Source organism: Colias philodice, chromosome 10 (genome assembly GCF_061535455.1).
Source record: "Colias philodice isolate Cphi_HAF_F1 chromosome 10, ilColPhil1 Martin Lab GWU primary, whole genome shotgun sequence".
Lineage (NCBI taxonomy): Eukaryota > Metazoa > Arthropoda > Insecta > Lepidoptera > Pieridae > Colias > Colias philodice.
The window spans coordinates 1555140-1568482 of record NC_143095.1 but is presented as its reverse complement, the minus strand read 5'-3'; the positions used below and the strand labels follow the sequence as shown (position 1 = coordinate 1568482).

The window sequence follows — 13343 nt, the reverse complement described above, 5'->3', positions numbered from 1 at the left end:
CCATGATTTTTAGTTTTTTTTATTTCGAAAAATCCTGAATATACAAACCAGTGTGGTCACCCACAGAAAGAGACAAAAAACAACACTGACGTCATTCAAGGTTATATTATCTTGTGACAAGTTAATGGTCATAGTGCAATCTCCAGTGTATTAGATATAAGCTTCTTGGTCATAACTCATAAGTCATAACCAATACAAAGACAAACTTCATAAAGTTTGTCTTAAGATTTTATAGAGAAGTAATACAATAAGGCTTATCAAGACTTTCTAAATAATCTTCAGGGAGTTGCTGGTTGCATCAACCATGAATTATATTATGTAGTTTATATTGTTGCGCTGCTGTTTTTCGTATTGTAAAAGTACCTCCATTAAAACTATGGAAATTGATGAAAAATCTATACGTATGCTTAACGAGGAGCTATTCAAACCAGTCTAGTAATTTAGCGCGAGATTCGATATTATAAGTAACAAACATACTACACTTCCATGGAACAGCTCATCTCTCGTCTATTACGCTAAGATCAATTATGTATTTACGTAATTTCTGTTTAACCTAAACATTACATTGTAAATTTTTAATGTGCGGTTTATCGTATTCTTCCTCCATTGCAAGTATACTTTGTTCGCTATTGGAATATTTTTTGTCACAACTGCATTAAACATATTTTTTTGAATTAAATGCACGTGTGTACAACTTGAACTATAACTTAGTAGATACATAGTAGTCCCTAATTTTTATGATTTGGGAAAAATAGAATTAGCATACTTTAAAACAATTGATAGTTTAAACCAAAGTTTCAGCGTTGGTTTCAGTCGATACCCATCTTAGGAAAACTGTTAATTAAGTTATAGCTACTGGCTACCGCTAAAACACCCTTTTGTCATAAATACATTGTACATATTATATTCTCATAACTGCATTCGAATATCGATAAAGATTAATTCTTGATTGGTTTTTGTTCATCGCTCAACACGTGTTATATTTTTGATAATAAAATTCACGATTACCTGATATCACCAGTATGTTAGTGACCTAACATTTAGCTTCTCGATAACTTTAGGATCGCGTGATAGTGTTTTGTTTTTGGCAAAGCGTGATAGCAAGCGGAATCTTTCACGGCGCGCGGTGTTGTATTTTCGCTCTTTATTAGGGTTCCGTACCCAAAGGGTAAAACGGGACCCTATTACTAAGCCTGCGCTGTCTGTCTGTCGGTCTCCAGGCTATATCTCATAAACCATGATAGCTAGAAAGCTGAAATTTTCACACAATTTCCGTTGGCGCTATAACAACAAATATAAATTTAAAAAAATATTAAGGGGGGTCCCCATACATAGCACGGAACCCTTCGTGCGCGAGTCCGACTCGCACTTGGCCGGTTTTTTAAATTTGAATTTCGATAAACTTAGACATTAGGTTGTTTGATTAGGTAGCAGGAGAAAAACAAGATTGATAGTACTGTTGCTAATTTAGATGCCTTGTTAGATGATAGGAACTTATTTCTTTGTCTTCGTTAGATGCTGCTTAGTAACGACTGTTTTGTTTTTAATTTATACAAAACATAATAATTAATAATATTATGCCCGTTTGTGTGATAAAACAATAAAATGTTTCTTGAATATTCTTAGAAATGAGTCTTCAATGCTGAAGAAAAAAATGATAAGTATAATGTACCCATTTCTGTATAATAATCTTATAAGCCAGATAATCGTGCCAGTACTTTATTGCAAGTTACAAAAAATTACAATGCAATGCATTTGGGTTTGGTTTGGGTTTTTCGACAATCACTTTTAAACGTTCTCTTTTCCTTAAAGTTTTGTTTGTAGTTTAATTGTTTAATATAGTATGTATAGAATTGTTTATTGTTATTAATGATCTGTTTAATCCCTCATTACGTAAATAGTATAAATATAATAATTAAACAAACATAAATGGTGAGGATGGTCATGTTGAGGTCAGCAATTTTAGTCCGATTTTTGTGCCCTCAGAATTTTAATAACAAAATCAATTTATGAATTCGTCGATTATTTAACAAGTCATTAATAGCTGCGTAGATATATAGATGGTAGCTATTTTTTTAGGGTTCCGTAGCCAAAATGGCAAAAACGGAACCCTTATAGTTTCGTCATGTCCGTCTGTCCGTCTGTCCGTCTGTCCGTCTGTCACAGCCGATTTACTCGGAAACTATAAGTACTACAGTGATGAAATTTGATGGGAATATGTGTTGTATGAACCGCTACAAAAATATGACACTAAATAGTAAAAAAAAGAATTGGGGGTGGGGCCCCCCATACATGTAACTGAGGGATGAAATTTTTTTTTTCGATGTACATACCCGTGTGGGGTATCAATGGAAAGGTCTTTTAAAATGATATAAAGTTTTCTAAAAAACATTTTTCTTAAAGTGAACGGTTTTTGAGATATCAGCTCTCAAAGTCGTAAAAAGTATGTCCCCCCCCCTCTATTTTTATAACTACGGGGTATAAAATTCTAAAAAAAATAGAGGTGATGCATGCTAATTAACTCTTTCAACGATTTTTGGTTTGATCAAAGTATCTCTTATAGTTTTTGAGATAGGTTGATTTAACTGTAATTTATTATATTTGCTGCTACGGAACCCTTTGTGCGCGAGCCCGACTCGCACTTGGCCGGTTTTTTCACTTTTAACTTAATGAGAATTTCTATCGTGATTTAAATGTAAATAATAATCAATACCTAGTTACTAGTTAGTTATGCCTTTGCTATATTTAAAATAGAAATATTAGTTACTTTATTTTTATTTACGCATTTTAATTAGTTATATGCAAAGATATAGCTATTGAAAATCATTGTTACTCGCACGAATCTAGTCTCTTCCCTCTACCTTGACCTTTGATTCACGAAGGTATGAAGGAACCTATAAATTCTATTCAATATTATGATTACTTACCTATATTTGAATATGTTATATGCAATTTTTATGATATTAAAGAGCGTTCTGTTACACTTAACATCAGTTTTGTCAATACCATTAGACTAAAACGATAACACAACAATGTTGCATCGTTCGTTTTAGCGGACATTTGTAAAAGTTGTTGGCCTTACCATAAACAGAATGTGAGGTTATGTAGTTTTTAATTAAGTTTGTCACCTCATTCTAAGCAGTTTAACCTGAAGGGATGATTTTTATGGGATTACGCAAACTATCTTAAGGCCAAAGCCTTAATTACCATAAAGTACTACCTAATCCAGTTAATTTTGAAAAATTAAACCAGGGTAAAATTGGCTTACAGTATATTAACATAATCATTACACTTTCCTTGGTTATAAATAGCTGATTGGATGTTCCGTTTCACATTCAGGGAATGACATAGCAACAAGATCAGTTTATACTGTGTAGTTTATTATTATTTCTCCAAAATTTGACATGGGAAAACGGGCGAAACTTAATTATGTTTCTTAAGGGGGCGCATAAAGCAAAATAACCAATCTTCTATTAGATGATACGTGTAATATGCAAGACCAAATCTAAAAAATAAAATATATATCAAACTAGATGATATGTTCAACGATTCTGTTTAATCAAAAACATAAAATATTAAAATTTACTCGATAAAAAAAAATCACCAAGTTTGGCGCTCTTTTTTTCTCGAGATAAACGTTTGATTTTGTCACGATAAAAGTGGTTTATCGCAGATAAAACCAAAACTAAAAGTAATTAAACAAAATGCTTTGACAAATATCTTGCAAATGTTTTAATATAATTGTTTATGAAAAAAAATCATAATAAGTATTACCATGTCAAGTAGAAAACGTAAAAGTGTGAAAATTAGAGCTAACTTGGTGATTTTTTTTATCGAGTAAATTTTAATATTTTATGTTTTTGATTAAACAGAATCGTTGAACATATCATCTAGTTTGATATATATTTTATTTTTTAGATTTGGTCTTGCATATTACACGTATCATCTAATATAAGATTGGTTATTTTGCTTTATGCGCCCCCTTAAAAAGTTGTTAACAAATATGTAATTATTATTTAGAAACATAACAATAATTAATGCATATTATCAGTAATGCACAAATTACTAGTACATTTGATATTTGTAGAGTAAACTGCAATAAAACATAGAGGCATATAAAAACTAAACATAACATTTCGCACGGTGTTAAGGCTGCAGTCTAGCAAAATTGCGTTTTCAACAAGTTATTTGACAATTTTTTCCCGGCTAATGAAATGATAAACTGAATTTTTTTTTCTTGTTTATCAATTAGTGTTATATACGCAATGCGCGTGAATTTTTTCACATTTATAAAGTTACTCTATGTTACCTTAATCAGGCCTTCAATATAAGTCTCTTTCCCCCAAAGACATTTCGAGCTAAGTTTGTGCACTCACTACGTTGCAACCGATTACAATTTACACAATCTGATCAGCGCATTATTATCCTTATATAGTCGTTATTAAAAACTGCTGAATACAATTGCCGAAAAACTTATGATTTTCTTAATTAGAACGTTATAAATTCATTAAATTTCCCATTTTTTGCCTTACAAAATCTATTGATAAATACTGCTAAAAGTTATTTTTTCCATTAATTTATTCGAGTTGGTTGAAGACCAATGAGTATTAATCCTTTAAAAAAATTTTTTTTTTAATTTTGATAATTCTTTAAATATTAAAAAAATATTTAAAATAATTAGGAAAAATCCTAGCGAATTTCTTTAGTCGCGCTCCTTGGGCCGGAGCGTTCTGACGTGTGCTCTACGCTCGATTTTCCTTCATACCGAAGTGAAAGTTGCTCTACTTCATTAAATTTAATATTTTTGTTAATTGATTATTTTTATCTTAGTTTTGTGGAAATATTCGTATTTTTAAACATTTGATTTCGATATGGAAAATAAACGAAAAAAATACGCGTGTAACTACTAGAAAAAAAATTATCTTCGAACATAATTTAATGAAACCAAATAGATTGCAAAGGTGATTGGCAACAATTTCTTTATTTTACGGGGTGTCAGTAAAGGGATGTATATTTCTTTAAAACTAAAGTAAGCTCATAAATTTTCTTATAATATAATTTTTTTGAAGTTCCAAAAATGTATATTTTTTCGTTTGAGAAATACGAAATATAATATAAACTTGTATTGAGAACTTGAACTTCCCAAGTTCATCCGGGGAAATCCCCATACGGGGAAAATGATTTGTTTACTCCAAAATTGAACCGAGGTATTTTAATTTTTTCTTCTAGTCATTTTCAACGTAGCGGCATGTTGTTTGGTTATTAATTTTGTAACTTAGATACAGGATGTTGGTTTTATATTCTGATCTTACAGACGCGCTGACAAATTTAGTCCGCCATTTCTAGTTTAGTCTACCAACTCTAAGTACCAATATTAAAACGAATGGATTATCATCACATCATCAAAACTCAGATGTAATGGGAGATCACAATAACATAGAAAATTCAGTGGGTCAACTAAACTAAACAAAACTAAACAAAAGACTAAACAAACAGAAGTAACAGAGACGCGAAGAATAAAAAAAGAGGACGAAAACGATAATTCGTTGATGCTTTCCCTTTTCGACGTATTGTTAGGGTACATCACCAATCTGCAAAAAACAAAACTGATGATTCCCAATTGCTGATTAAAAATGAAAAACAAATAATCGACAACAGTGGTGAAAATTTGCTGATCACAATGAAACATCCTTCAGTGGTAGCAGATTTACTCATTTCAAATGTATCGGTGAACAGCGTAAAGGAGAGGAGGACAGGGAAACATTATGAATGTGGATGGTGGATTGTATACAGGGTGTAATCGATAAGTATGTGCAGGCGATTATGACGTTATTATTGCAGGTATCAAAAAACTTAAAACTGATATCGAAATTACTTTACCTAATGAGCAAAATGACAATAATAACTTTTTAAACGAGAAATATCTAAAAAATTTACTTTATACACTCCCATATCAAAAAGGGAAAATGGAACTAGTAGAAGTTAAATGTCTAATTCCGGCAAAAGACATGAATGCGGAAGATGCGGTTAAAAAAAATTTAATATTTGAAATACAATGCAAAAAATAACACTTTTGTCATAGATAAGAATCATGACTATTTTTTCCAAATTCAGGGACAACTAAACGTTGCAGAAACAGAAGTCTGCTTATTTGCTGTTTGGACTGGAGTGAATCATTCGTTAAAAATAGAATATATAAAAAAGTATGTAACGTTTAGGCAAAATAAAATGATGGACCATTATCAAGATTTTACATAAATTGCCTACTGTCAGAATTGATTAATTCGAGACTTCAGCATTCGATGCCCATCAAGGACCCATCCTATATCATTCAAGCGATTGAAAAAAAAAGAGATAAATCCAGTGCAACCGATAAAGCATCAGAATGCTAGCAAAAGATTTATTAGGTTTATCAATATAAATCTATATATTATACATAATATAATAAATCTGTAGAAGACGCGAAGACCGACATCCGCGCGGACGGAGTCGCGGGCGGAAGCTAGTCAGAAATAAATATCTTTTGTTTTCATTTGCGTATTTTTCTATTTTATAATTTTTTAACACAAACATTACATTTTTTTTATTATATACAAAATTTGTTTATCCGTTTTATTAGTTAAACTGAACAACTTTCACTAAGAAACTTAGGTCGAAAAAAATGTATAGAGTTATGCATTTTGTATGGAAAGCTTATTTTTTTTATATTTCGTCCAAATTTCTTTGTAAAAGTTGATCAGTTATATAAACATGAAGTTGAAGATATCAATAGAAAGTATTCGCAAATTTTGTGTACTGATAAAAAAAAATCACCCGGTGTAATTTTCACGAAAATTGTTTCAAATTGTCATTTTTGGTACTTATTACGAATATTAAATTATGCATACGAATGATTTAATTTTTAAAAATTAAGTGGAGCAACTTTCCCTTAGTACATTTGTATTATTTACATATAGGATGACAGGATGCATTTGTTTGCACTACTAGACCAAGCCCTTAAGTGCGAAAAATTGTGCATGAAATATTGAAATCACATAATACATTGAAGAGGTGGAAGTTATGACGTATTCTGTTTCCGATACGCATCAAACATTCACTACTCAAGTATTCGTTATTGAGAAACCCTGAATCCTAAATGCAACAACGGACAGTTAAATAAAGGCGACGGATATACCTAAGGTTCTTTTCCATCAAAATATTGCATGATTTATTCAACAAACCCATTAATAATTTATAGTATTCTTGTATAAATATTTGAAGTCCAAAAACGTACGCAAATCAATCGTCATGTTATGGTACTGAGAAAGAAAAACAAAACCCAGACGGAGTTGTTTGTTTCGTGGTTCAAAATTAAATTATTGAGAACGTTATGGGAAATTTATTTTCTCTAACTGAGTCTAATATACATTTATATTTATTTTGAAAATTTGTCCATGTTGAGTCGAGCGCTATCAAGAAAATAATGAATAATTATTACGGCACTTGTATGTAAATTGAATCGACATGAGGTCGCAGTTTGCAATTAATGTTGGTTGGAAGTTTATTGTATTTTTATGATAATTTATTCTAGATTATTGTATATGTAAAATAACAAATATTCGATCTTATAACATTTTAAAGTTATTTTTTGAAAGAATGTTATATTAGCTATTATGTAAAATGTTATATAACCTCCACTGTTTGTTTGTTTATAATGGTGGGCTACTCGTTTGTTTACCAACTTGTATGTTCTTTAATGATAATAAATAATGTAGTGTATTTAATTGTTTTTTAAACTATTCATGTTATAAGAAGGTACGTTTATATTGAATTTAATTGTTTTTCTTTCTTTGTTACAGTTATCTCGTGTCTGGGGATGCTGACGGAAAGTGCTACATATGGGACTGGAAGACGACTAAACTTTACAAAAAGTGGAAAGCTCACGATGGAGTCTGCATAACATCGCTCTGGCATCCGCACGAGCCCAGCAGGTTGCTCACCGCGGGCTGGGACGGCGTCATAAAGTATTGGGATTAAATGATACTACATTATACGACACCATTGTTTTATTTCCCCTAACATTATAACCGAGAACCATAAATAATAATATATCTCAAATAAACTATACAATAATTCAACATTCTGTCACTTCGCGTAGACACGTTTACGCGGCGATCATAGGGTACTTGTAAGGCTCCTCGTAGGGCACCTCGACCTTGTACTCCATGCTGCACTCGCGGCAAGTGCCGTTCACCAGGAACTGGTTGAAGTTTATGTTGTTTTCGTGGAATGATTCGATGAGGGCAGTGATGAGGCTGTCGATCATCTCGGGCGTGTGGTGCGGGCCCGGCGCGAACCGCAGCCGCTCGGCGCCGCGCGCCACCGTCGGGTAGTTGATGGCCTGCACGTAGTGGCCGCGCCGCATCAGCGACTCCGCCACCAGCGCCACGGCCTCCGCGCCCTCGATGGGCACCGGCACGATGTGCGACACCGACGGCATCTGCGGCAGCCCCGCCACCAGCAGCGACAGCTTCAGGTAGCGCACGATGGCCTGGTGCTTGGCGCGCAGGCTGCGGCCCTCCGCGCCGGCCAGCAGGCGGATGGCGGCCAGCGAGCCCGCCAGCACGGGCGGCGGCAGCGCCGTCGTGAAGATGAAGCCGGGCGCCAGCGACCGCACCGTGTCCACGAGCAGCGACGAGCCGGCGATGTAGCCGCCCACGTTCCCGAAGGCCTTGCCCAGCGTGCCGGACACGATGTCTATCTTGTGCTCGAGGCCTCTCTCCTCGCCGATCCCGGCGCCGTGCTTCCCGTACAGACCTACCGCGTGGACTTCGTCGACGAAAGTCAATGCCCCATATTCGTGGGCTATGTTACACATTTCTTCTAAAGGACAGATGGCTCCACTCATCGAGTGGACAGTCTCAAAAACGACTAGCTTCGGGACGCCTTCCGGCGATTGGGAGAGCAGCTCCCTCAAGTGTTTCGGGTCATTGTGTCTGAATATGTGCTTCGGCGCTCTACTGTTTCTGATTCCCTGTATCATAGAGGCGTGGTTGCCCGCGTCCGAATAGACGATGCAACCGGGTAAAATTTTAGCTAGAGTCGACAACGTCGCATCGTTTGCGACGAAGCAGGAGCTAAATATTAAAGCTGCGGGTTTCTTGTGCAGTTTGGCAATTTCGGATTCGAGTTGCTCCGTCATCTGCGAGTTGCCGGCGATGTTGCGCGTGCCGCCGGCGCCCGTGCCGTACGACTTGATGGCGGACACGGCCGCGTCCTGCACGCTCGGGTGCCGCGACGCGCCCAGGTAGTCGTTGGCGCACCACACCGTCACGCGCCGGTTGTCCAGCCCCTCGAGGGCCTGAGGATACATACCGTCCGCGGCCAACCGCGACACTTTCCTGAACACACGGTACGAGTAATCCCTCTTCTTGGCGCTTATTTGCTCGTTGAAGAACTTATCGTAGGAGTAGGGCCGGGCGCGCTCGACGATGTCCTCGGTCATCTCCTTGGGAGCGTCCGCGACGACGGCGTTGTTTTTCTGTATGAATGGACATTTGGTCTCGTCTTGACCTAGAGAGCGGAATCCTCTGGAAATTATCGGGCAAAAGTTTCCATACTGTTTCATCAGTACGGTGCCATAATTTCTCACGAAAGCTTGATTGAGCGAACCCATGAATGGACAGGGCATTTTATGTAATCGACGACACTCACTCGTAACACTTGTGACACAAAGCGTGAACGCTCTGCACACTTGTTTCGGTATTTCGTAAAACGTTGGCTCTCACTGTAGCCGAACGTCTCGAGGATATGAGGTTTAACTGATAGTATAACACAGTGCAGCCTTCATTTATAAGATCGGTGTCGTCATATCGATTACGGCTGACTAAATGATTGTAAACTTCAACTCCACGTACAATTTGTATTTTGATTCATAACCTAAATGTTGTCGTTACAAAAAATCTACGGAGATGTCAACTTCAATTTACAGATGCTCATTCTAATGTTGAACATGACTAATTTAAATTACTTTTTAAATGACACATTATATAAAAGTTTATTGCTTTTAAATAACTGATAACTTACATAAAATAGGAAAAATATTATTTTGGATTTCATTCATTTTTGCGATCAGATGTTTTTGACATAAGTCAATTGTGGCAACATACATGACATGTCTGTCAACTGTCAATTTCTAATTTTTATAATTTGTAGTCTATGAAATTTATTACAATCTTTAAAAATGGAAACAGAGCATAGAATAAATGGAAAGAAGGAGCACAAATGATTACATAGACGATTAATTTATTTTAGATTAATTAAATATAAATTTGCTTCTAAATATTCACCTATGTTACATAGCTTAAATAAGAATATGTATTTTCTGTGGAGCTAAGGTAGGTGTTTTTCAATTTTCATAGAGCATAGGCCATAGACCATTATTGACTTTGATGTTTAAATTGATTGGTTTGAAAATTGATTTTAAATAATTATCCTAGAAATTGTAAATAAAGTAATAATTTTACTGAATAAAATTCCAATTCTTACTTATGTGCATTAAAAATGTTTTCTTTAAATAATCATCTAGAACTGCGAAAAGTGACCATATCAAGCCTGTTATCATGCATTTATTTGCCAAGTATTGTTACAGTGATATCTTATAAAGGCATACTTTATTCTATTGGAAGTGGATCGTCCTTTTATATTCTAGTATTAATATTTATAGCTGAATTAGCAAAATCATTCTATTTATCATCTAACAATGATAATCAAGCAAAAAGGAGTAGAAACAAGATGAGGGCTAGTGATATCATCAAGACCTTTGGTTTCTTGCTCGGAGTTATGTTCTGTTTCTTCGTTGGTATAATATTATTTGGAGCGCCAGTTCTAGACAACCACGAAGGAACTTTGATGTTATCGACACTACTTACACTGCTAACAGTATTCCCATTAGTAGCACATAGTGGAGTTGAGACAGCTGTGCAGCTTTTGTTTGGAGTGAAGAGTTTTTCTAAAGACACAATTGTAGCTATGTTGGTCAACAATGCTTTACTGACTGTGGGGGGAGCGTGGCTCGGCGCTGTAGTGATTCCTTTAGACTGGAACACACCGTGGCAACAGTGGCCCATACCTTGCTACCTCGGAGCTATTGGAGGATATGTTTTAGCTAATGTAATGACAGTATTAAAAGTGACTATGATGTCTGCGGCAAATAAATATAAGTTCCTCAACTTTTTTGTAAACATTATGAACAAATTACATGTTTCTAAGTAGTTATTTTTTCAGAGTATTTATATCAGCATTTATTTATTATTATCAATAAATTGTACATAAAGAACTGGTTTTTTATTTTTCTTATCACATCACCCAATTAAAAAGCCAACAATTAAAAAATTCTGTAAGATGAATTTTCTTTCAGTTTGTAAAATCTACAGAAACAGTTATTTTTCAATTCCCTGCAACATACTTTCATATGAAATGTGAATAGGTAATATAGTTATACGCAACATAACTATCGTTTAAAGTTTTTAATAATATGTTAGATAGAGCACCAATTCATCAGTTGGAAGTATTAATGGAATGAATTAATATTTTGTATCTCTAAATTTTGATTTCACATTGAAACACACACTATTTATAAAAACAAAGGAGCAAACCCCTTTTTCAATGTATAAAACATAGTTCTTTTTTGTATGATATGTTAATTTCTGAACGACATAAATGATAGTATACTAGATTTCCGCCGGCTTCGCCCGCTTTGTCTCAAACTTAACAAATCGTATACTAAAACCTTCCTCGCGAACCACTCTATAGACTATTAAAAAAAAACGTATCAAAATCCGTTGCTTAGTTTTAAGGATATAATCAAACCTGTGAATCAAACATAGGGATGTAGGGACAGTGAAAGCGACTTTGTTTTATAATAAGTAGTGATGACATCTGGCAACCCCAACCGAATCCGTGCGACCGGACGGGATTAAATTTCACTTGAACACGTCTTATCTCTGTGCATCATGGGGTTGATCTATGATCATAGTTAGCCCATGATTTAAAAATATAATCATATAATGTATCTCTGTTTTTGCTTATATTGGCGTCCAATGAATTGTAGCACTTTTTGATAGGCAAGATACAATAGGCATATTTGTTCATAAATTATATTTGATAAAAAATACGTCTCATCTGGTTATCAGATGGGTAAAGGTCGATCTTAATTCGGATCTTAGAGCGTATACGCACTAAGCGGGTAGCCGCATTGCGGGTAGCCGTCCGGCTGACCGCAAGCACAATTATGTACGGAATATTCATTTCTATGCGCACTGTGCGGTCTGCGGTAGCCGCATCGCAGTGCGCATAGAAATGAATATTACGTACATAATTGTGCTTGCGGTCAGCCGGACGGCTACCCGCAATGCGGCTACCCGCATAATGCGTATACGCTCTTAGACTAGGTACAAAGATAGGTATTATCTACTGGTGCAAGTCTTAGACAAATAAAACAAAAGTATAGTAAATTAACAATTTATTTGTGTCTGTTAAATATTTACAGGTTCTATCTAACATTACAATGATTAAAATATGAAACTTAACCAATCTTGATCACATTTTAAATCCCTATAAATTAGCAATATAGCATTATATAAATATGTTTTATTCATTAATTTTACAAAATGCAGTAGACGCACTAGAGGTTCAATTTAGAAGTTAACAGTAATCATAATTGGCGTTCAGGATATATTAATATACGGTTAACAATAATTATGTTATTAACAATTTATGTTTAACATGAAAGTTTCATAGCATTTCTATTCATTCAACAACGATGAATTCATACTTATATGGTACTAAAGCTTGGTTACAAACTTAACATAATTTTATCAACTATTCAAAATCTCTCATAACTTTCCAATTCCGATATCATTAATGTGTTTAAAGGATCAATATCGAAAACAGTTATTGCGTGAAAACTTAAAGTGAAATAATTTTTTTCCATAGGCGAAATTACTTGTGGCACATAATGATTGAAACTTTTGTTACCTAGGTATTTCTTTTTGAAATTCAATGTAAGTACACATATTTTGTAAAGTGCAATACTAAGACGCTTGATATATTTGTAAAAAATATTTTTCTGGAATCTAAACATATACACATTGCAACTTGCAAGGCCGATGTATAGCTACTCATTATTGCTCGAAGCATCGCTTTGTTGCGACAAAGATATTAATCTAGTAAATATCGGCCCTAACTTTCACATTTTAACGCAAATGCAATCAGTGAAAGATTTTCAACAACTTACACTATTTACAATACTTACACTAAATTACGTAAAAATAAAATCTCATCTTCAAATCAGCACCTTTAAC

The 13343-nt window shown here is 34.7% G+C and overlaps 3 protein-coding genes across 3 annotated transcripts in view; 2 read left to right on the top strand and 1 right to left on the bottom strand.

Moving 5' to 3' along the window:
* LOC149485015 (pre-mRNA-processing factor 17) overlaps positions 1–8035 on the top strand; it is a 40321-nt gene extending 32286 nt beyond the window's left edge. The window contains exon 11 of the mRNA XM_089699716.1: positions 7839–8035. Within this exon, the coding sequence (XP_089555842.1) occupies positions 7839–8016 (178 nt within the window). The 3' untranslated portion in view covers positions 8017–8035. The remainder of the gene's footprint in view (positions 1–7838) is intronic.
* Positions 8028–9923, bottom strand: Alas (5-aminolevulinate synthase). The gene has a single exon (XM_089699717.1). It carries the CDS (start codon positions 9668–9670, stop codon positions 8144–8146), a length of 1527 nt encoding a protein of 508 aa, XP_089555843.1. The 5' UTR covers positions 9671–9923; the 3' UTR covers positions 8028–8143.
* A 502-nt stretch (positions 9924–10425) lies between these two features.
* On the top strand, positions 10426–11317 carry PIG-F (phosphatidylinositol glycan anchor biosynthesis class F). The gene has a single exon (XM_089699581.1). It carries the CDS (start codon positions 10543–10545, stop codon positions 11251–11253), a length of 711 nt encoding a protein of 236 aa, XP_089555707.1. The 5' UTR covers positions 10426–10542; the 3' UTR covers positions 11254–11317.
* The last annotated feature ends 2026 nt before the right edge of the window (positions 11318–13343 follow it).

What these genes read in the sequence shown, in the direction of transcription:
- PIG-F (XM_089699581.1), top strand. Translation starts at nt 10,543, where the DNA reads ATGTTTTCTTTAAATAATCATCTAGAACTGCGAAAAGTGACCATATCA.
- Alas (XM_089699717.1), bottom strand. Translation starts at nt 9,670, where the DNA reads ATGCCCTGTCCATTCATGGGTTCGCTCAATCAAGCTTTCGTGAGAAAT.